This window comes from Cicer arietinum, chromosome 8 (genome assembly GCF_000331145.2).
Source record: "Cicer arietinum cultivar CDC Frontier isolate Library 1 chromosome 8, Cicar.CDCFrontier_v2.0, whole genome shotgun sequence".
Taxonomy (NCBI): domain Eukaryota; kingdom Viridiplantae; phylum Streptophyta; class Magnoliopsida; order Fabales; family Fabaceae; genus Cicer; species Cicer arietinum.
Genome location: NC_021167.2, coordinates 10193113 through 10217537, shown reverse-complemented (window position 1 = coordinate 10217537; position 24425 = coordinate 10193113). Strand labels below are relative to the sequence as shown.

General features: G+C 32.3%; 4 protein-coding genes and 4 non-coding genes across 8 annotated transcripts; 6 read left to right on the top strand and 2 right to left on the bottom strand.

The window, feature by feature from the left end:
* Positions 1-632: 632 nt before the first annotated feature.
* Positions 633-1727, bottom strand: LOC101490221 (uncharacterized). The gene is made up of 3 exons (XM_012712748.1): positions 1491-1727; positions 912-1316; positions 633-830 (listed from the first exon to the last, which is right to left on the bottom strand). Exons 1-3 carry the CDS (start codon positions 1725-1727, stop codon positions 633-635), a joined length of 840 nt encoding a protein of 279 aa, XP_012568202.1.
* A 4897-nt stretch (positions 1728-6624) lies between these two features.
* LOC140919055 (uncharacterized) lies at positions 6625-7029 on the bottom strand. Its single transcript, XM_073364563.1, has one exon. The coding sequence runs from the start codon at positions 7027-7029 to the stop codon at positions 6625-6627; it is 405 nt and encodes a 134-aa protein (XP_073220664.1).
* Positions 7030-12771: 5742 nt separating this feature from the next.
* LOC140919118 (uncharacterized) lies at positions 12772-14376 on the top strand. Its single transcript, XM_073364640.1, has 2 exons — positions 12772-13605; positions 13713-14376. The coding sequence occupies exons 1-2, from the start codon at positions 12903-12905 to the stop codon at positions 13736-13738; spliced, it is 729 nt and encodes a 242-aa protein (XP_073220741.1). The 5' UTR covers positions 12772-12902; the 3' UTR covers positions 13739-14376.
* A 6732-nt stretch (positions 14377-21108) lies between these two features.
* LOC101511083 (large ribosomal subunit protein uL2my, C-terminal part) lies at positions 21109-22180 on the top strand. The gene is made up of 2 exons (XM_004489738.4): positions 21109-21276; positions 21393-22180. The coding sequence occupies exon 2, from the start codon at positions 21426-21428 to the stop codon at positions 22017-22019; it is 594 nt and encodes a 197-aa protein (XP_004489795.1). The 5' UTR covers positions 21109-21276; positions 21393-21425; the 3' UTR covers positions 22020-22180.
* A 210-nt stretch (positions 22181-22390) lies between these two features.
* Positions 22391-22498, top strand: LOC113785601 (small nucleolar RNA Z152/R70/R12). Its single transcript, XR_003471726.1, has one exon. It is a non-coding gene; the product is annotated as a small nucleolar RNA Z152/R70/R12 (small nucleolar RNA).
* A 509-nt stretch (positions 22499-23007) lies between these two features.
* LOC113785599 (small nucleolar RNA Z157/R69/R10) lies at positions 23008-23107 on the top strand. Its single transcript, XR_003471724.1, has one exon. It is a non-coding gene; the product is annotated as a small nucleolar RNA Z157/R69/R10 (small nucleolar RNA).
* Positions 23108-23257: 150 nt separating this feature from the next.
* LOC113785600 (small nucleolar RNA R11/Z151) lies at positions 23258-23341 on the top strand. Its single transcript, XR_003471725.1, has one exon. It is a non-coding gene; the product is annotated as a small nucleolar RNA R11/Z151 (small nucleolar RNA).
* An 80-nt stretch (positions 23342-23421) lies between these two features.
* Positions 23422-23527, top strand: LOC113785602 (small nucleolar RNA Z152/R70/R12). The gene has a single exon (XR_003471727.1). It is a non-coding gene; the product is annotated as a small nucleolar RNA Z152/R70/R12 (small nucleolar RNA).
* Positions 23528-24425: the final 898 nt, after the last annotated feature.

Below are 24425 nucleotides of genomic sequence, written 5' to 3'. Positions count from 1 at the left end.
CAAGCTTCGTCCAGCTACATATCCATCTGAGTGTGAAGACGGATATTTGGAGTGGTTCTATCAGGTGTCTCATCCACTGCTGGTGCGACCAGATGGTGTACCTCAAGTCCCACGTTATAGTGTACCGCCCACCAGTGCAGATGCTTCTAGTTCACAACCACCATATATCCTACAGCAGATCGGTGATCTTATACAACAGGGGTTGAGTCAACATCAAGCTAGTCCAGATGATGAGTTGTATATTCACTTTTATAAAGTTTTGTATTTATCACGTAGTTGCACTAGTTAGTAGTAACACTTTTGATGAACTATTGTTATGTCGGTTATTGTATGAACACTTTTGATGACTATTATTATGTCGGTTATTTTATGAACACTTTATGTTAGTTATTTTATTAATTATTGTTATTCGGTTACTTTTATTAATTATTAATTATTGTTATGTCAGTTACTCTATTAATTATTGTTATGTTGGTTACTTTATTAATTATTAAATATTGTTATGTCGGTTACTTTATGAAATAAATACAAGATAAAATCAATTACTAAAAGGCATGACAAAAAGCTAAAATTAATTAATAACAATTGAAATGTCGGTTACATTAAAGTGATTTTGTATCAATTTTAAAACATTAAGGTTCATCTAAAGACATTGCATCTACGGGTTCCGTAGGTGGATTTTGGGTAACACGTGACAACCGGCCTAATAAATACCCCCAGTGTTGTAGACGGCCTGTGTATGCTATTGCCCAAGAAGTTGCTTCATTGGTACGATATTGCTTCCAACCTGGTGCAATGTCTGGCATTGGAAATCCATCTTTCATCTTTAACTGCAAAAATTAAATAAATTAACAAAATATAAGACAAAAGTTATCAGAATAAAATTTAAAAAAGTATAAGAAAATAATTACCGGAACCCAGTGATTTCCGTTAACAAAACCAATACAACAAATGCGATCATTTTTTGTCGATCCGGAATGTGAACCCCTCATAGGAAAGAAAGTCATTGAAAATGTCAGACCGAACGTGACAAGAATAATATTATATGATGTCACTATCACGTAACCCATATCAGGTATGGACAACCATTTATCCATGGGTTGAACACCTAAGCCGGATATCATCAACGAATCTCTTACTTCTTTAATGCGTTCGGTGAACAATCTATCATATGGAGTTACATGAGAAACAATCTCTTGATCCAATCTCTTGCGGACCAAAGACCAACACTCTTCACCGAAACCAAGCAATAATGCAATAGCGCAAAAACCACAATTTCCATCAGCTACCACGTCAAATATGTCATCAATGTATGGCTGAATAATATCAGGAAATTGTCTCAATAACAAATTTTTTGAAGAATGAGATGACTGAGAGGGGTGTTTCTTTGATTGAGAGGCTTGTCTCTTCTTTGATTGAGAGGGTTGGGAACCAATATCTTCACCATATGTTGCATTAACATGCTCAAAGTAAGAAGGGTCTCGATATACATCATATCCATCTGGCTTCATACCCTTACTCTTCTTCACTCTTCCTTTGGTTTTGACTTTTTCAGGTGGTGGACACATTGAACTTGTATTTGGAAAAGCAAGTTCACGCACTTTACTCTTCAACACTCGTTTCTCAATAATATCAAGTGATCGAAAGCATTTCCATAAGGCATTCATCTCAGTAGACATATCCAACTCTGATCCATCTTCTATGTCTTGAGTGAGTTCACATTCCATGCTTAATTTTCTCCATTGAATATGCACAGAATCTAGAGGAATTGGTTCACCCATTAATTTATATTGTCCCAATTCACAAGCACAAGGTAATCCGTATGTCCTTATCAGAGAACACCCACATATAGATTTGTCAGTACCCACCCACTCAAGTTTGTCGTATTCTTCATCAATACGTCTTTGAGCTTCTGTTGATACAAATGTATTCAATCTCTGATAAAATGGATTTCTATGCTCATGCTCTTCATCATAAAAACTTTTTTGAAACGAGGCTTTGATTCTTTTATGTTGCAACCTTATCATGTTGTTCATAGCCTCCCAACATTTACACAAATGACCCATGCTATTTTCTAACATTAACTTCAGTTTCCAGTGAGCTGATTCAACCCTATAAAATTTTTTTACAGATACATTAGAAAATATAATACAATTCAACAATATATAATAAAATTATATTAAATACATGTTAGTCGTTGTGTTCCCCAAATGCATCACTTTATTTGTCCATGCTTCAACAAATCTTTCCTTATGTGGAGTCAACCAAGTTTCTTTGACATAATCAACCAACACTTTAGTATCAACACATGATTGCTCAAACATATGCAAGCGCATCATATACTCTTCTTCATTACTACAATACATAATGTCTTTCCACATATTCAATATTGACTCTTGTCTATCCTTTAAGACATATTGCTTGCATTTTGCTCCAACATTTTTTTCGATATGAAATCGACAAAGTAAATTAACAGCATGTGGAAACCCAATGCCAACTGCATTCATTAACACAAGATCTCTGTCTGTCACAATTACTTGAGGGAATTTATTTTGTGTAACAAACAAATCTTTTAGTCTCTCTAATGCCCAACAAAAGTTTTCTTCCCGCTCACATTCCAAATAAGCAAATCCAACTACAAATGTTTTCTCTGTTGATGTCATACCAACAATTTCAAGTAATGGCATTCTGTATTTATTGGTTTTGTAGGTACTGTCCATAATCAACACAATTGGAAACAAATTCAACAACTTCACTGAATCTGGATGCGCCTAAAAAATATCTCTCATCACATCAGAGTCTTCACGCTTTCTATTCCAGCACACATATTTTGCATCTTCAATTAACTTGAACAAATGTTGCATCTCTGTTCTATTACCTCTCACGTGCAATCGAATGATACTTCTCTGTTTATATATTTGTGAGATCTTAGTAACATTACTCTTATCTCGGTCTTGCAATGAGAGTAATATGTGTCTCGGTGCAACATTATATTTTGTTAATTCATGAACATGCTTTCTATCTTCTTCATTTAAGCGCCCAACATATGCATGCCCCTCCAAAGTATCAGGTAATTCATGGTTGTGAATTCCACAAATTACTTTAACTATCCATCCTGAACCATCTTTTAATGGTTTTGATCTAAGCTTGAAAGGACAATCACATTTTTTTGTTGAACTTTGAATAGAACTAGCAGCACACTTGTATTTTCCCCCTTTGTCACAACCTAATATTAATTTATTTCTCCGTCCTTTCTCACCCGTCTCTATATCTGATCTTCCGATAATAACGGTAACTTTATTTTTTATACCAATTTCTTTTGCCCATTTCACAACAGTATCCCTTGAATCAAATATCTGAAATAAAATAATTATAATTAATCACAAAAATATATTTTTATAATATTAATATTAAATATATTTATTCATACCTGATCTGTGTCAAAAATATTTGTAGTATCGACGCATGTTTTGTCCATTAATAGTAGTGGATTATCCATATCTGTTAACATTTTAAAAAAATTAAAAAAAAAAATTAAAAACTTAAAAAAAAAAATTAAAAAAAGTTGGTCTGTACCGGAAAACTTAGAAATGAAGTTTTCCGGAATCTACTACTGTACCGGAATACTTGTCAAATAAGGTTTCCGGTACACAACTTTTCCCTTCTGTACCGGAAATCTTGTTCGAAGTATTCCGGTAGTTACCGGAAAATTGGAGCCTACCGGAAATCTCTTTTACGGCTGGGTGAATGACAAAATGGTGAAAAAAATATTTACAATTACTTTCTTTGAAATAGCAAAAAAAAAAAAAAAATTGAGGGTAGTTTTGGCATTTTCGAATTTTTTTGAGGGTACAAGGCAAACTGTGGAGGTACAGGGGAAATTTTTCAAAGTTATTTATATGGGTACAATGTGGAACCACTTAAATTGGCCCAAAATTAACATTTGAATTATTTTCAACTTCCAATAATGGTCACAGTCTATGGCTGAACTTCATATCATTATTTATTTATATCATCTTTCGAATTTTGATGAATAACTCAATTGCTTAGCATAATATTTTTCCGTTCAATTGCTCTTAAACATTTAGATAATATGTAAGTTGAAAATATATCTCTCTGAAAAAGTTAAAAATATATCATTATTTTAATTTGAATAAAATATGAAAATTCTCAGTTACATGTATTAGATACATATTTTCAAGATTTAAATTGTTTTGGTTCATTTTTATTAAAAAAAATAAAATTGGTTTGGTTCAAATAGATGTAAACTTAAATATTAATTAGTATTAAATAGACAAAATGACAACATAAATCTTTGAAATTGTTGAGAAAATTATGTTTGAATGACTTAATCACTTTTATGTGATTTTTAAGGATTTAATTTGTATACAAAGACAATTAAATATTTTTTTATATTGTCAGTCAATTTCAATAGTTGAATCATTAATTTTTTTTTTTTGCCTTTTATTACATAAAAAATCACACATATAAATTGTTGTGATGCATTAACCTCATTGAGATGATAATTAGTATTTTTGAATATAACTTATTATCATTTTGTTTATGTTGCCAATTTAGAGAAATTAAATATAAGTAAGAATGAAGAAAAATGTCAAATTGTTAAATTTTCACATAAATTACATAATTTAATAAATAAAAATTAATCTATTGTTTACATATTATTTCTGTACTGCCCTATACATTGTAAATTTTGTTGAAGAATATACTTAAATTAAAACACATTAGTTCCATGAGATAAAATTATACATTTGAAATAAACTTAAAAAAAAAATTAGAGAAGGAGAAGTTATTATTAATAAAATTGGAACTAATAACCATTTGAAACAATTCCATGAGATTTTAACAATTGATATTTTCTTATAAAAATCTTATAATTTTTTACATGTTCAATTTTTAAATATAAAAAATTATTAGTCATACATAATATGTTTCTTGTATCGTACAATATTAGGACTACATCACCCATCAACAGTTGCTCTTGTTGTTTTATATGACTATCTTAGAGATAGTACACTGCCTACAACGAAGCAGATTGAAAGATATTTATCTCTATTTCATGTACTATTATATTATTTTTTTTATACTTATTATATTATTATTTGATAAGATGCGTATTTAATTATTTGTATTTATTTTGTTATTTACAAACATGGATTTATGAACATTTCCTTGACATTTGTAAACCGGATCTGAAGGAGCCTATATCTTCAACGCCATAGATGTTTCGATGGATTGCAAAACAAACATTTGGAAACCTTGCATACTACATAGCAAAGTTGAATGCTTTGAGGGATACTGATATTATTTGGACGCCAAATTACGATGAGAACTCTACCACACAATTTCAGCTTGTGTCGTTGTTGATAGGGTATATTCATTGGTGTTCCACGATGGTACTGTATTTATCAAAGAGGTGCATACATCAGGTTGGGTATACTCAATGCATCCCTCCTACACCACCAATGTCTGTTGTACGTGATGTTGATGTTGAATGAGTATATGAACTATGTACGATCCCTTCGTACTAAATTGCATCCAGCTGCATATCCACACGAGTGTGTTGAGGGCTACATTCAGTGTTACTATAGGATATCTCATCCTCGAATGATCCCTTACGTTGCTGCAGATGTTGGTGCTGGTTCTAATTATGATGTTGATGCTGGTCCTAGTCATGATGCTATTCATGGGGAATGGTATCCACAATGTCAACTAATAGGTGGTCTTATACAACATAGTTTAGATTTACATAGACTAGATCATGAAGATGAGATTTGTGTCTTATTAGAGAGGGCTTTATACATATCTAGATGAAGGAATTATTAGTAGTAGTGTAGTTGTATTTTTATTTTCTTATTTTACGCTTAATTGCAGTTTTGGTCCCCATATTTTAGCTTAATTATGAAAATAGTCTCTCATTTTATTTCTCCTCAATTTTGGCGCCTTAAAGAAAATTTTAGTTCAAAACTTGATGATCATAGATTTTCAGGTACAATTGTTGCACTACGAGATCTTGAGGCATAACATGACTTAAATAAATGCAAAAAACTGAAACTTCATCAAGTTTTGGGTCAAAATTGTGTTTGGAGGACCAAAACTAGAGAGAAATAAAATGGAAGGATTACTTTCGCGATTCAGCTAAAATAGGAGGACCAAAACTGCAATTAAACCCTTATTTTATTATTCAGACTTATTTGTTTTGGCTTATCTTGATTGACTTATTATTCATACTTTATTATTTAAAGTTATTTATTAAGATTTATCTTGATTGACTTATTATTCAGACTTTGCTTTATTACTTAAGACTTATTTTGTTAAAAGTTGAAATGATTTAATCTTTTGTATATTATGGGAATGAATTTTGTTACAAAAAGGAATGTGAACTGCAGAGGAAACAAATTAACTAATTGAAAATAACATATATATATGAAATAAAATTTTAAATCAAAAGTGTCAATCATTTGCCTAAGACATATAATTTGATGTATGTTCTAATTCTAATGAACCTCAATGTTGTAGACGTCCTGCATAAGCTATAACCCATGATGTAGGCTCATCACTACGATGCTTCTTCCAATGTCTTGCATGTGGAGGTAACGGATATGCTCATTTCAATTTAACTTGAACCCAATGACTTTTATTAACAAAACCAATACTGATAATACGATCACATGACAGGTCTCCATTGTGTGCACCCCTCAATGGGAAAAAAGTCAAACACAAAGTTTTTTCCAATGGAACAAGAGTGAGATTATATTTTGTTGCTATCACATAATTCATATATGGAATGCCCATCCACTTCTCATTGGGTTGATTTCCCAAATCAGTTACAAGTAAAGAGTGTGTCATTTCTTGCAAACGTTCCTTGAATAATGCAACATATAAATCAGATTTGGACTTAATCTCTGTATACAATTGTTGACGCGCAATGCTCCAATACTCTTCATTATGGCCAAATAAAGCAGCAATATCACGATATCCACAGTTTTCATCTGCTATAACATTAACCATGTCTTCAATATATAGATGAATTAGAGGAGGAAATTCGTCCAAATATTTTCTAACTTGACTCGTCATATGTGCTTGCTAAGAGACTTGTTCGGATGTTTGCTGGGAGACTTGTTTGGATGCTTGTTGGGAGGCTTTCATGGGTCTTTGCTAAGATAGTTGAGTATTTGCATTATCTGAATAAAATGAATCAACATACTCAAAATATGAAGGGTCGCGATATACGTCAAATCTATTCAGCTTATTGCATTTTTTCCTCTTCACACCATCCTTTTTTTTAATCTTATTTGGTGGTGCACATATTGATGTTGTCTCTGGATATGATATTTTATGCAACTTGCTCTTCAATGTTCTCCTTCCAGCAACATTAAGTGTTTTCCAAATTATATTCATCTCTAATATAATGTCCAACTCCGAATTATTTTCCAACTTTTCTTCCTCTTGATCACTATTCATGGTTAATTTCTTCCAATGTATATGAACAACATCCAATGGGATTAAAACACCTTCCCACTTGTATCGTGTCATCTCACATGCACAAGGTAATCCATGAGTGTTTCTAAGTATACAACAACACACAATTTTGTCGTTATAGACATAATGACTCTCCTGTATTCACGAACAATAACAACTAAAGCTTTCTTGAATACAACCCAAGTCAAATTCTCATAGAATAGATTGTTGTGTATATGCTCTTTGCGACCCATACTTATCTCAAATTAACCTTTTATCTTAATAATTTGGAACATCAACATATCATTCACATAATTCCATGCTTTATAGAAATCTCCTTTACTATGTTCCAAATTTTTTTTCAATGACCAATGAGCAGACTCAATCCTAATATTCAAACATAAAAAAGATTTGATATTATTTCAATAAAAATTATATCATGCATGTTTAATCCTATATAAGCATAAATATAAAACAAAATGCAAAGTTTTAATAACTTACCTATTAGTCGTAGTATTTCCTAGATGCAATACTCGATTGGTTCATGCTTCAACAAATCTTTCCTTGTGAGGACTCAACCATGTGTCTCTAGCGTACTGAAAGAAAACATATTATCGACACATACTCCTTCTCTTCAGAACAATAAACAATTTTCCTTCACAACTCAAGAATGGGTTCTTGCATATCTTTCTTTAATATATATTGTTTCCATTTGACTCCAACATTTTTGTTAATATGAAGTTGACAAAGTAAATTTGTTGAAGATGGAAATTCAACTTCAATTGCATTCATTAAAGCAAGTTCTCTATCATTCACAATCACCTGAGGAAATGAGGTTTTTGAAACAAATAACTCTTTTAACTTCTCTAATGCCCAACAAAAGTTTTCTTGACGCTCACATTCCATATAAGCAAATGCAACTTTGAATGTCAACCCAATTGAAGTTACACCAACAATTTCAAACAATGGTAACCTATACTTGTTGGTTTTGTAGGTGTTATCCATGATCAATACAAGAGGAAACATGTTCAATAAAGTTATAGAATCTGAGTGCATCCAAAATATGCCCCTCACAAAGTTGGAATCACCATGAGTCCTACTCTAACAAGCATACTTCTCAGCTTCAAGTAACTTCAACAGATGTTGCATATCAGTTCTTGGTCCTTTCAAATTCTTCATGTATGTGTTTCGTCGCTTATAAATTTGACATATTAGTCACATTCTCCTTATCTCGTTCTCTCAAAGATGACAAGATATGTCTTGGTGCAACGTGATATTTTGTCAGCTCGTCAACATGTTTCTTATCTTCTTCTTTTAATCGTCCCATAAATACATTATTCTCAAAAGTAGCCATTAACTCATAGTTATGAAGTCCACACATTAAACTAATAATCCATCTCTCATCATTTTTCAATGGTCTCGATCTAAGTTTGAATGGACAACCACACCTTTTAGTTGAAGTACATGAGTTACTTTTATTTGACTTATATTTTCCACCTCTATCACCACCAAAATTTAATTTTGACTTCGTTCCTCTCTTTCCGGTCTCTACGCCAAAACGAGTAATGATAACCGCTACTCGATTTTGTCAGTCAACCTCTTTTGCCCATGATATTACAACATCTTGTGACTCAAAAAATAGATCAATTGTAAATGTTTCAGTCAAATTTGTACATAATGTTGTATTTTTTCCTTCCCTATTCAAAAAAAAAAGTTAAAAAAATTAACAAAAAAGTATATACTAGATTTTTGAAATTTCCGGTTAAGTAAAAGTAACTACCGAAAATTTCGAGACACAAATTTCTAGTAGTATAAATATTTTACTAGAAAATTTTTGACGAAATTTCCGATAAAAAAATTGTACTACCGGAAATTGTAAAAACAAAATTTTCGGTAGTTATAAATTGTGTACCAGATTTTTAAGAGAAAAATGTTACTTGCCGGATATTTGGTTGATGGGATCAGATTTTGGAGTATTTTTTTTTTACCATTCACTGAATGAAAATTAAAGGGATAATTTTGAGTTTTTAGCAATTTGGGGGTATAGGTTTAAATGGGGGTACGAAATCCAACTTTCGATACTTAAAGATGCAAATTTGACAAACTCTATAATTATTGGCTTCAGCTCACATGTTGGAGGTACCAAAAAAATTTCTATATTTTTCAACTTTTTTCTTCTCAAAAAATGTTTTTGAATTTTTTCTATATTTTTCTGAGAAAAATAAATTTCGAAAATTTTTCAAGAAAAAAATCTCAAAATTAACAAAATATTAGACCTATAAGTCCCTTTCTTAAGCCCACAAAAAATAATGAAATAACGAATCAGAGTTTTAAAAAAATTATTTTAATAAAAGACCTAATATTAAGGGTAGAACTATCAATAAACCTCCAAACTCCAAAGCCTCCCTGAATTTTTTTTTTACTAAACCCTTAATATAAATTACCCATTTTATTTATTTTTTAAATAATAATAATGATTTTCTTCTATTCCACTAAATTCAATATGAGATTCGGAAAACTTAAAAAAATTATTTTTGGGACACATCTTTTTTAAAATATTTGAACTTTGTATTGAAAAATTTAAAAAAAAAATTCGATACACAGAAAATACATTTGTGTACCGGAAATATTTTTTAAAACACATGAATTCTAGAAAAAAAATATTTTTTTACTTAAGTTGAATGTAATAGAATAAAAAAAATTATTTTTTTGAAAAAAAAAAAAGATAAACCAGATACTTTATATAAAAGGTAGGGGTCGGAGTATAAGTGTAGGTTAAAGAGGAAAATTACCAATCAGTGAGGGGTGCTATGAATCCTCCACAATTGTTTCATGTATATGATATAATGAGTATTTGGGGAGGTGATGATTGTGATTGGGCTCTGAGGTCTACTGATTGTAATTTTAGATGTCAATTTTTTGTTTTCAGAAGGTTTTGTAGGTCTTTGTGTTGATCAACACCAGAACACATTATATGTGGTAAACATCTATTCAAAATGTAGCATTGCTAGAAAAAGAAGATTGTGGGAGACATTATTGAATTTAAAAGCAAACTTTGAAGAAGAGGAATGGATTATAGCATATGATTTCAACAATGTTACTTCATCATGGACATGGAACTTTAAATGAGGTTTGGTAAATAGTTGGACAGATTCTTGGTATCAAGTGACATTTTGGTGATAAAACAATGAATAGATGATAGGGATATATCATATCATTGTCTTGGTTGGCTAGTTCGATGAAGGGCCAAAACCATTCAAATTCAAAGATTGTTGATTTGAACATATCAATTGTTTGAGGTTTATTAGAGAATGTTGGGCCTCTTTTCATTGGAAGGTTGGAAGGCTCAACCTCTAGTAGGAAAGTTAAAATTGTTGACGGGAAAATTAGAGATATGGAATAAGGAGGTGATTGGCATGCTCGACACGTATATTCATTGGATGAGTTGGCGGTGTTAGAACTAAGTTGGTTTCAAGAACATTAATTTTTTATTCTTATTTTGATGATAATAAAACATGTGTTAAAACAGTTTTTGTTTTAATGTATTTCTGTAAGATTTATGGGTCACATATGTAATTAATTAATAAAGTGTGTTAGAGTCATTATATAATTACCCAATAAACTAGGGGTCAAATAATATATAATAGTTTATGGCTAAAGAGCATAATAGTTATGAAAATTAATAGTGTAGATACCAGACAGTTTCTAATTTAATGAGGGGCTGAATTGGAAATACTGCAATTTGGGATATAACTAATAATAGTTATATATAGGGGTAATGGTCCCCAAGGCAAACACAACAAGACTGTTCAGTCTCACAAACCCTAAAGGAGAAAACTCTCTGGTTCTCTCTATCCCCATCAAGAGAGCAAGATCTTCAGGGTGTTTTGCTGAGAAAGATCACCCAACCCATTGGCTCTATCATCATCATAGCAGAATTTCATTAATGGCAATTACCATAGGTACGCTTCCGCCTTTGGCTATTCATCATGTAATTGACATGGATTGTTGAGCACAACGTTATTAGGGTTTTCCAACAATTGGTATCAGAGCCTACCATGTTTAATTCATGATGAAATTCGGTTATTGTCTTTGTTTAGGTTTGTAATTTGGGAATTTTGATATATATATTATGGAATCCATATTTTTTTGTTTCCGGTTATAATTTTTTTTTTGTAATGGTTTGAAGTTGAACACACTGTGATTTTTAAAACCTATTGTCGTTAATAATCTTTGCATGATTTACAGCGCTGACATGATCCCTATTTGGTGTGGTGTGATGGTTACACATATCCTTGGGGATTAGTTGTTACTCTTTCTGTTTTGTTCCCTTTCGCAGACAAGAATTTGCAAATGCAGAAGGGCAAAGATGTGTATCTTGTGTTATTATATTGAATTCTGTTTTAGTTTTATTAACATTTGTTTGAACTCCGTTAGTGAAAGCGACATGATTTTATTTTTTTTTTGAGAACCTTGTTAATAAATATTGATGAAACTTCGTGCCTTTTTTGCATTATTATCCTCTAATAATATACTTCATAAGAGAAATAAATTACATATTATTTTTGTTTATACTAATCATCGATTGAACTTCAAATATCTTCGAGTACTAACATTATGTACTGGTTGAGTACTAACATTGCAAAATGTTCTTCAGTACAATTTTTAACGTGTTTGTTATTTTAATTTCATGGCTAAATTAATTAGCTTCTCATCCAATTTTTTTTTTTTTGATAAAACAATAATTATCAAATACTAATAAAGTTTATATTAGTGAAAAATAATTTTTTTTTTAATATTGTTTTATTTGGATATAAATACTTTTTTTTTTTTTAATATTGTTTTATTTGGATATAATAAATATATGTTCAAGTCAAGTTTGACACTTTTGAATGAGTTAATTGAAACTTGACGTCGCCAAAGTGACCTCTCTTGTCTAAATTGCCCGTGAAGAGTGTCAAATGGCTGTATATATGTTTATTCATGCGGGTAATGACCGGCCCAAAGGAAGGTTAATTTTTGGCAGAATTACATGGTACACCTGCGATGATAAATGTGTGACAATTATTTGGTATACATGTGAGCAGTAAATCGGCCCAAAGGAAGGTTTATTGTTTGACATGTCTTATTGTCAATATTTGATCGTTGCAACAAGAGTACCACTAGCAGTTGGTGTTACTGTCCAAAGACTTGACATCAATGGTGCACTGGGTATCTTGAGATGGGTTAAATTCCATGATGTGAACATATGTATTTATTCATTTATTGATTTATTTTCCTATAATGTGAGTTTCTAAGTTTCGTTCTTTATCTAATTTACAGCATCGGTTGCTTCCATATCTGCAAATTTGAGTTCTATTCCTGTCCTTAATGGGACAAATTTTAAGGAATGGAAAGAGAACATTTTGATTGTTCTTGGCTGCATGGATCTAGACCTTGCATTAAGAATTGATCGACCCTCTACTCCTAAGGACTCTAGTTCTTCTGAAGAAAAATTAGAGTATGAGAAATGGGATCGCTCAAATCGCATAAGTCTTATGATCATAAAGCGTGGTATTCCTGAAGTCTTTAGAGGTGCTGTCTCGGATGAGATAGATACAGCTAAAAATTTCCTTGTTGAGATGGAAAAACGCTTTGTAAAAAGTGATAAGGCTGAAACAAGTTCTTTGCTTCAGAATTTAATTTCCATGAAGTATCAAGGCAAGGGAAATATAAGAGAGCACATTATGATGATGTCCAACATTGCTTCTAAGCTTAAAGGTCTAAAGCTTGAGTTGTCAGATGACTTACTCATTCATTTAGTATTGTTGTCTCTTCCTTCGCAATTCAGTCAGTTTAAGGTGACTTATAATTGTCAAAAGGAGAAATGGACTCTTAATGAGCTCATTTCATTATGTGTGCAAGAAGAGGACAGGCTGAAGCAAGATAGGACTGAAAGTGCTCACTTTACTAGCATCTCTAGAGACAAGGGCAAAAGGAAAAGAATTGAGGAGCCCAAGAACAAAGCTGCTGCTAAGGGTCCAGAACAAAAGAAGCAGACTAAGGATAACAACTGCTTCTTCTGCAGGAGTTCTGGACACGTGAAGAAGGATTGTGCCAAATATCACGCTTGGCGTGTTAAGAAAGGTATGATTCTGTCTTTGGTCTGTTCTGAGGTTAATTTAGCTTCAGTACCTAGAAACACTTGGTGGTTAGACTCTGGTGCAACTACTAACATCAGTGTTTCAATGCAGGGTTGCCTGAACTTCCGAAAGCCTAGTGATACTGAAAGATGGATCTATGTAGGAGATGGGAAGAAGGTAGAAGTTGAAGCCATAGGAAAATTTAGATTATTATTAAGTTCCGGTCATTATTTGATTTTAAAAGACACTTTTGTTGTACCGTCATTTAGACGGAATTTGATCTCTATTTCTTATTTGGACAAATCAGGATATTATTGTTCATTCGGGAATAAAGAATTTACTTTGTCTTTAAATTTGAATGTTGTTGGAACCAGTTTACTTTCTGGATATGATAATCTTTATTTGTTGGAAACTGTGGCTAACTATAATGAAACCTTGAATGTGGAATCACGTGGTACTAAGCGGAAAATTGACAATTTCAATTCAGGAGTGCTTTGGCACAAGCGTTTAGGTCACATCTCTAGAAATAGAATTGAACGACTTGTGTCAGATGAAATTTTAGATTCCATTGACTTCACAGACTTTAACGTTTGTGTGGCATGCATTAAAGGAAAACAGACTAAAGATAAGAAATTAGGCGCATATAGAGCTACAGACGTCTTAGAATTGATACATACGAACATCTGTGGGCCATTTCCAACTCCTTCTTGGAATGGTCAACAATATTTTATATCATTCATAGACGATTATTCTAGATATGCCTACCTTTACCTAATTCACGAAAAGTCCCAAATCAATAGACGTGGCAGAAGTTGAGAATCAACTTAATAAAAGAATTAAAAAGGTCAAATCTGATGGTGGTGGTGAATACTACGGCAGATATGACGGTTCAGGTGAACAACGTCCGGGACCATTTGCCAAATACCTAGAGGAATGTGGAATCGTCCCACAATACACTATGTCGGGGTCACCCAGCATGAATGGTGTAGCTGAAAGACGAAACATGACTCTTAAGGATATGGTAAGGAGTATGATTTGTCATTCCACTTTGCCAGAGTCACTCTGGGGAGATGCATTAAAAACAACAGCATACAATCTTAATAGAGTACCAACTAAGGCAGCGGCTAAAACACCTTATGAGCTTTGGATTGGGCGTAAGCCTGGTCTGAAGCACCTTCATGTTTGGGGATGTCCAGCTGAGGCAAGGCTTTATAGGCCGAACGAAAAGAAATTTGAACCCCGAACAATTAGCAGCTATTTTATTGGGTACTCAGAAAAATCAAGGGGGTATAAATTTTATGAGGATATTGAGTTTGGGGGGAAGATTAAGGTTAAAGATTTTGTCTTTGAGGAAGAATCGGTAACAATTCCAGAACTGATTCTTCCACCAGTTGACTTTCCCATTATTGAACAAACTCAAGATGATCTGGTTGTTCAGGAAGAACAAAATCGAGATCAAATTCAAGATCCTCAAGAACAAGTGCCTCAAGAGCCAGCTCCATTGCGGAGATCCACTAGAGAAAGGAAAAATGCTATTTTGGATGATTATGTAGTATTTATCAATGAGGTAGAGGAAAATGTTGGCATGACGGAAGACGACCCGGTCAACTTTCATCAAGCCATGCAAGATTCCCATTCAGATAAGTGGATCGAAGCAATGACTGAGGAGTATAAGTTTATCCAAGACAATTCAGTTTGGGAACTTATCCCATTACCTGAAGGAGTGAAACCCATTGGTTGCAAATGGATTTTTAAAACCAAGCGGGATTCCAATGGTAATGTGGAGAGATATAAGGCACGTCTTGTAGCTAAGGGTTATACTCAAAAGGAAGGGATTGATTATAAAGAGACTTTCTCTCCGGTTTCATCGAATGACTCTTTAAGAATAATCATGGCTCTTGTTGCTCACATTAATTTGGAGCTTCATCAAATGGATGTAAAAACAGCTTTTCTCAATGGCGACATTGATGAGACGATCTATATGGTGCAGCCAGAAAACTTTGTGTTGGGAGACCCAAAGAATATGGTGTGCAAACTAAGAAAATCCATTTATGGGCTAAAACAAGCTTCTCGTCAATGGTACCATAAATTTCATCAAGTAATTCTCTCATTTGGTTTTGAGATGAATACAGTTGATGATTGTGTGTATCATAAGTTCAGTGGGAGCAGACATATTTTCCTGGTCTTGTATGTTGATGACATACTGCTTGCCACTAACGATATAGGCATGTTGCACGAAACTAAGAAATTTCTATCAAAGCATTTTGAGATGAAAGATCTTGGTGACGCCTCTTTTGTATTAGGAATTCAGATACACCGAGACAGATCTCGAGGTATTCTTGGATTGTCACAAAAGAGCTATATCGATAAGGTTCTCAAAAGGTTTGGGTTACAGGATTGCAAACCAGGGGACACCCCAGTTGCTAAGGGAGACAAGTTTAGTCTCAAACAGTGCCCTAAGGGAAGTTTGGAAATTCAAGAAATGCAAAAGATCCCTTATGCTTCAGCTGTAGGGAGTCTTATGTATGCCCAAGTATGTACGCGTCCAGACATAGCGTTCATAGTAGGGATTTTAGGCAGATATTTAAGCAATCCAGGTCTTGACCATTGGAAAGCAGCCAAGAGGGTCATGAGATATTTGAAGAGAACAAGAAACTACATGCTCACATATAGGAGGTCAGACCAGTTAGAGATCACTGGGTACTCTGACTCGGATTTTGCGGGATGCCAAGACAGCTTAAGATCAACTTCAGGCTATGTCTTTCTGTTAGCTGGTGGAGCAGTTTCTTGGCGTAGTGCCAAGCAAGGTCTTACTGCTTCATCAACCATGGCAGCAGAATTCGTAGCAATTCATGAGGCATCTGACCAGGGCATTTGGCTGAGAAATTTTGTCACGGGGCTGCAAATAGTTGAAGGGATTGAAAGACCACTCAAGTTGTATTGTGACAATAGATCAGCAGTCCTGTATTCTAACAATAATAGGAGCTCAACCAAGTCAAAGCACATTGACATTAAGTTCCTAGTTGTTAAAGAGAAGGTACAAAGTGGACAGATATCCATAGAACACTTAAGGACAAACTCCATCATTGCGGATCCACTCACTAAAGGTCTACCACCCAAGGTCTTTCATGAGCATACTGCTCACATGGGTGTGCTACAGATTGAGGAATCTTGATTTTAGTGGGAGTTTCGTCCATTATGTAATTCATGTTCTATGTTTAATTGTAAAGTACAAATACATTGTATTTGGACTTTCTGATCAGAAATAAAGTTTAATGTATTCAGTTTTTTGGTTACTTTGTACATTTAAGTTATGGTATGATCTCATTCAATAAAGTAGGACCAGTTGAGAATTGACATGCATTGACCAACTTCATGTAATTTTCATGCTACACTTTTCATAATGGGTCTATGTCATTTAGTTGTGTCAGTACGGGTGATCATTGATGGGTTTAGTTATGCTTATTATGACGAAAGCCTCTTTGATTCCATGTGCTGATATGATTAATGGACGGGACAATTTGGATTATACTCAAGGTAATTATAATGACATTTTTGACGTCATAAAGTCTAACACACTCCTAAGGATACATGTGTGACCAGTGGGAGATTGTAAGATTTATGGGTCACATATGTAATTAATTAATAAAGTGTGTTAGGGTCATTATATAATTAGCCAATAAACTAGGGGTCAAATAATATATAATAGTTTATGGCTAAAGAGCATAATAGTTATGAAAATTAATAGTGTAGATACCAGACAGTTTCTAATTTAATGAGGGGCTGAATTGGAAATACTGCAATTTGGGATATAACTAATAATAGTTATATATAGGGGTAATGGTCCCCAAGGCAAACACAACAAGACTGTTCAGTCTCACAAACCCTAAAGGAGAAAACTCTCTGGTTCTCTCTATCCCCATCAAGAGAGCAAGATCTTCAGGGTGTTTTGCTGAGAAAGATCACCCAACCCATTGGCTCTATCATCATCATAGCAGAATTTCATTAATGTCAATTCCCACAGGTACGCTTCCGCCTTTGGCTATTCATCATGTGATTGACATGGATTGTTGAGCACAACATTATTAGGGTTTTCCAACAATTTCTTATGTGTGCAAATTTTCTAACACAAGCTTTGATTGTAATTGTATGATCAAAAGACGTTTTTTCACTTCTCCACCATATGATTATCTCAGGACTTGGATTAATGTGCCTCTCAAGACTCTGATCAATGTGACTTAACAAATATCTTGATTTTTTTTTTTACATCTAATAAACATATCTAAAGATTCTTTTGATTCTCTGATTAATACTCTAAGAAGACAACATTCAACATCTCTTAGTTGACCCAAGTTAAATTATTTGTCATTCTTATATGGAATTTATGCTCTGATTTAATATACAACAACAAACATGATGTGATCATTTGGTACACACATCCTTTGATTTTTTTTTTCTTAATGATCAAGATACACTTAATTATCACAAAACTAAGAAAGGAAAAGAACAAATGTGAAGATTCAAGACATTTGACTAATGGTACAATCCTTACATTTCATACGAGAATTGTCCAACATTTTCTGCAATAGTCAAAAACCCTAATGATATCAAGTTTCTCTATGCAATGAAGTGTGAGAAGCCACTCAGAAGATATACATGATCACGTCCAACATTTTCTGCAATAGTCAGAAACCCTAATGACATTAAGTTTCTCTATGCAATGAAGAGTGAGAAGCCACTCCGATATACATAATCACGTGTGAAACTTATGAGCAAAATATTCCTTGTATTGTATAAAGAGAAAAAATTTATGAAATAATTAGTGTTTTTAGTGAGTGTTCTCATTGCAATACTCTCTTGTAAGAGTTGTCCAGAAACACTTCAACCTTTTATATCTATAACTTAGCCTAATAGTAATTGCAACCTCAAAAGCTTACTATACTAAGCTATAAGTTTGAGAAGATTAGAACATAGTCGGAAGACTAGTATTTTTTCTAGTGTTTGTGAAAATAAGTTTAATTTAGTAAATTAAACACATGTAAGTGAAGTGACTGTAGGTAGCTACCGCTTGATGGTGAACTACGATAAATTAGTTTTATCATCCATTTATAGTATCTCTTTATTTTTGTTAAAGTTGTTTTTAATTTCTATTTAAAATCTATTTTTTATATAAAAAAAAATATTTATAAAAGAAAACACAGTTAAACCCTCACTTTTTTCGTATTTTTTACCCTAACAGAGGAAATGACGATGGTAACCACATAAAGAAGAAAATAACTTTCCTGTCAGTTTTGGAACCAAGGGTTAAGAAGAGACTATTACATTAGAAATCAAGATATACGCTTGCAAAGCAATAACAGGTGTAGTCAATTACTAAATTTAAGATATTGTGGAATGTCAATTATGAAACCCAACTTATATGCATAATTAAAGTGTTAAGTAGTAAGACTACCTCATGATATAGTGTCAATTATCAGTCAAATGCAAAAATATTTATAAAAATATTTTAAAAAATTGATAATTAATATGATATATGTTTATTTTGTTTCAAATATGATATACGTTTTTATAATTGAGTATTAACATTATCCAATGACATTTTTTAATAATAATAATAATAATAATAATAATAATAATAATAATAATAATAATAATAATAATTGAATATATATTTGATCTCTGTAAGCTAACGTTTATTTATTTATATTCGTCCGTGTAATTTTTTGTTTGTGACATCAATATAATTTATTAAAATATTCTCAAATATTATTACAACATATTATTAAATATTATGTAATTCCATTCAAATGTTGTCACATAACAAAATTTAATGTGGCAAATATAAGAGACACTCTTTCATCCTCCTTATTATTTTATATATTTGCAATTTGCTTGAACATATTTACTGTTACAATTTTTAGCATCTAATATGTTGTAGAACTATTAACGTGTCATGAATTACAAATTACAATACAATTAATATTAGTTATTCAATACTCATTTCTCCTTCATTAGTATTTGTCAAATTGCAACATTTAGAGTGTGGTTGAGTGGCGCTTACAGTTTAAAACACTAGTTTACCTCAAAAATAATTTGATGTGGTTGACACTTAACATTTAAAAAAATAAAGGATTAGTTTTAAAATAAAATAAAATAAAGGATCAAATTCTTTATATTTAAAACAAGTGTTATATGTAAATTCTAATTCAATTGGTAAATGTTGATATTGTTATATTGAATATCATGTTGCAGGTTCAAATCAGAACATCACAATTAAGAGAAGTGTTAACAACTCATTCTTAAACACACATTCTCTAATATGTTGAAAAATGTGTGTTAAATAGTGTATCACTAACATTATTTATAAGATAAAAGACTAAAAATATAATATTCTATTATTTATATAGATCAGTTTCGAATGAAATTAATTGCATTTGAAAGCTTAAATATAACACTATTTTCTTAGAAGTTTGATGCTAATACATCATATGTGTGTGTATGTATATATATATGGATGATTCATTTTAGATAAATAAATTATTCATCTATATATGATGAGAGCAAAGGGAAAATGCGATACACTTATGAATTTAATTATGTCCAATCTTACCAAAACAAGTTATTCAAGTAGGAGACATTTGGTGAAACCAATGTAGTCTTTATGACTTACTCATTATATAGAGTTTAAGTCATTAGATTACTTTTAACTAGTGACTTAAATTGTTTGAAATAGTTTGTCGAGATGATTTTCTATGCTTAGTACACTGACATGATTGAGAAACATTTATAAATTTTTTAATCAAATTTATGTCACTAACTTTTATACTCACTACGTTGGGCTGATTTGTTTCAATTTACACGTGAATGTTGAAAGTCTGAGGAATATTCGAATTGCTTACCAGTCATTCAATATCATGAGATAGAGTCGGATCACGTCGTAAGTCTATATTAGAGTTATAATTTAATTAAGTTCACTTGAAAGTTGTTTTAAAACTTGTAAATATTTTAGCACTTTAAATTATTTTAAATATTTACAAATAATTATTATTTATTTACAAGCACTTAAATAATTTAATTCAATTTTCTTTAAAGATTTTTAATTAAATTGTGACATTTTTATTATTAACTTATAATAAATTTTTTTAGTGCGATAGTTATTTTTTGTTGTTAAGATTCTCGAAATTTTATGTGTTTTAATAATTATTTCCAACATTGTGGAAGGAGCTACATTACTAGAACACTTTGAGAAATAAAAGAAAATAAGAAAAGAAAATAAAGAATTTTAGTGTTGCAGGTGTATCATTACATATATTGAGACTTCAACCACAAAGTGAAAACCTACTAAGTGAATAACTTATTTTAGTAAAATAAATAACATCAATTTTGATAATCAAATAAAAAATTAATATTATAAAATAAATAATATCAATCTTAATAATTAAATAAATAATTAATATTATATGCATACATATACATGATCAATATCGACCATTTATTCATCAGCTCTATGGGAGCCAAATTCAAATTAATATAAAAATAAACTAAAATAAGTGAAAAAATTGAAGCAAAAGCCCTAAGTTCCCAAATTTCTTTCACGTGACTGTGGGTGGCATCGCCATCATCCTCTCGCCGCGTTCATCGACCACCGTCACTCTCTGGTGAAGACTGTCTATCGGTATGAAAATGCTCACTCTCTTCTCTTCTCTTCTCGGTTATTCTTCTTTCACTAGGTTCGATTATTCTGCTTCTAGTTTGATCTAATTTCAATGATTTGTTTTAATTTCTCACTAGGTTTATTCATTGATCAAAATAGTCTTTGTATGAATGGCTATGTCGTTATTAAGAGGTCGCGCCGCATCGTCGGTGCTCAATTTGTTCACTAATGCCATTCGCCGTTACTCTTCCGCCGCCGAGATTGCGAATGCGATTCCTCAAGAGGCACGTGAGAGGATGATGTATTCTGACATTAACTCTCAGATTGGGAGTTGTATGCCTCTCTCAGCAATGCGAATTGGAACAATCATTCATAACATTGAACTGAACCCCGGGCAAGGTGGAAAGCTTGTTCGAGCGGCTGGAACCAATGCAAAGATCTTGAAAGAGCCAACATCAACATACTGTTTAGTTCAACTCCCATCTGGTGTTAAAAAATTGATTGATTCTCGATGCAGGGCTACTGTAGGTACTGTTTCTAATCCAACTCACGCCGATCGCAAGCTTAGGAAGGCTGGTCATAGTAGATGGCTCGGTCGGAGACCCGTTGTTCGTGGAGTGGCTATGAATCCTGTTGATCATCCTCATGGTGGTGGTGAGGGTAAGAGTAAGAGTAGTGGTGCTTGGGGGAAAGGAGCTCGTACTCCTTGGGGTAAGCCAACTAAGGGTGGCTTCAAGACTGGACCTCTAAAGCGCAGAAAGTAGGTAGGTAGGTATTTACTAGTATTCAACATTCTCTGCAATACTAATCTTTTTTATGTTGATCCTTCCTTTGAGATTTTTGTAATAATTGTAGAAACTTTGGAAAATTATATTATTCTAGTTCTACTAATGGAATTGATTTGGTTTGGCCTATTTGTGGATTATATGGTTTCATATGTTGTACTTGTTATTTCTTAATCAATGATCTTGTTAGTTCTACTAGCGAAAAAATGTTATCTTAGCGGATTTAACTGAGATTTCTATCAATGATCTGATTGTTACACAGACTGAGGCTATTGTTTGGTTTTTCATTTAAGTTTTATTCTTGTTGTGGATTGAAACTATTGTTTACTTAATCAGTTTATATCTTAATTGGTGCAATCATAAGATGAAAACACATTTGTGTTTTTTGGGTAGTGGACAGAACCATTTGGTTTTGCCGTGAGCGTGTTTTATAACGACTTCTCCTTCCACTGAGCACTGTATGTATTATTAGCAGTTGTTTATGGTGTGTCTTAACATTACTTTCAAATTTGTATCTATTACAAATTTATAGGGATTTTGCTTCTCTCTTTTGGTCATTCTGAATTCCTGGTTGATGGCTTTGTGATGATTTTGAAGAAATTTTCAAAAGAGCCTTTAATTTTGTATAAAATGATTGAGTTATTATGTGTTAGAAGTACATCATTTATCTTTGAAATTTGAATCCAGAATAAAGTAATCTATGAAGTAACTTCAGAAGATATATAATGTTCTCTGAACCTACATACCTACAGATAAGCAACATGAGTGTAAGATATGTGTTTATTTATTTATGAATGCAATACTTTTGCAAAGGATCTTCGTTGCTCAAATGTTCAATCAAACCATGTTTTTAGGATTCACCATTTCGAAACCTGAAGTTTAACAAGAATTTTATGTGTGAAACATGTTTCTCGTATTTTGATGTTATGTACTTTGGGTTTTTCTCCTTTTCAATTTTTTTGTTTCTTTTTGTGCTGTGATGAGACAATTTTGTGGACTAGAGTTTCTGATCCGAGTACATTTACTCAGAAGTTGATTATGAAACCCTTGGCTGTCTGAGCACACCTAATTTCCTCATTTCTACGAAAATTAGGGTTTTTATTGTATAAATCATCTGGTACAAGTTGTCCATAAAATTTATCCTTTTTAGCTTCCAATTTTCTCTAAATTCATTGATTTTCACTAGGTTTATTCTGCTAATGGTTTTGAATTTTTTTTGGCTTATGATGATAATTTAATTATCTTAGCAGATTTCAGTGAGATTTCTATCAATGATCTGATTGTTACACACACTGAAGCCATTGTTTTTTATATTTTTTATATTCTTGTTATTGTTGTGTTGATAACTAATTTTGTACTTGGCCGAATTTATATCATAGTTGGTGCAATGATGAGATGGAAACCCAGTGTTTTTGGCCAGTGGACATAACCATTAGGTTTTGCCGCGAGCCTGTTTTATAACGAAATATCTCCTTCCACTGAACACTGTATTAATGTTAACCTTTTCTTTTTTGTGTTCAACATTAGCAGATGTCTATTGTCTGCTCATTGGTTTGCATTTTCATGGGGTTTGTCTTGTTGCTATTCATCCATTACAAATATTCAGAGATTTCATATTCCTTTTGGTTGTCCTGCATTCCTGATTGATGGTTATTTATGTACATACTTTTGCTGGAGATGCAAAAAAAGGCACAACAGTATCTGGCTTTGTGTCAAGGAGTCTGTTTAATTTACTTACAATTCAATGCATTGATGATTCTAAAGAAATTTCAGAAGAGCCTTGATGTTGTTAAAATGATCCAGTTATTCTGTGTTCAAAGTTCTTCATATATAATATATCTTTGAACCCAGGATAAATTATATTCTAAAAAAATGACTTTTAGAAGTACTCTGAACCTACCAACCGATAAGCAACATGAGTGCACGATCTGTGTCTGTTTATATATGAATGCAATACGTTAACGAAGGTCCTTTGAACGGGATATAGAAATATTTTATCCATGGTGAACCTATGTTTTATTCGGAGTGTTAAAATCAAAAGACACAAAAAAGATTTTGAGAATGAAAGGTGTGGGAGGAGAACATCCCTTCATTTATTGGGACAATTAGGGATCAAGTGTTTCAATCAAGCCCAATAAGGTGCCCCAAGCTACAACACATTGAAGTGTGTTGATTAATTGAATTTTATTGAGATTCACTTTGAAGTTGTGCTGGTGACATTTCATATATACGCCATTTCAAAATAATATTTGAAAAAATTTATTTAAATTGGAATGTTATTAGTTCGTGGAATAATAGTATATTTTATAGAAATGAGTAGTTGGAGGCCATGCCTGCCCCCTATGTATCTTCATAGTAGGAGGTTCAAAGTTAGCATAAATTTTA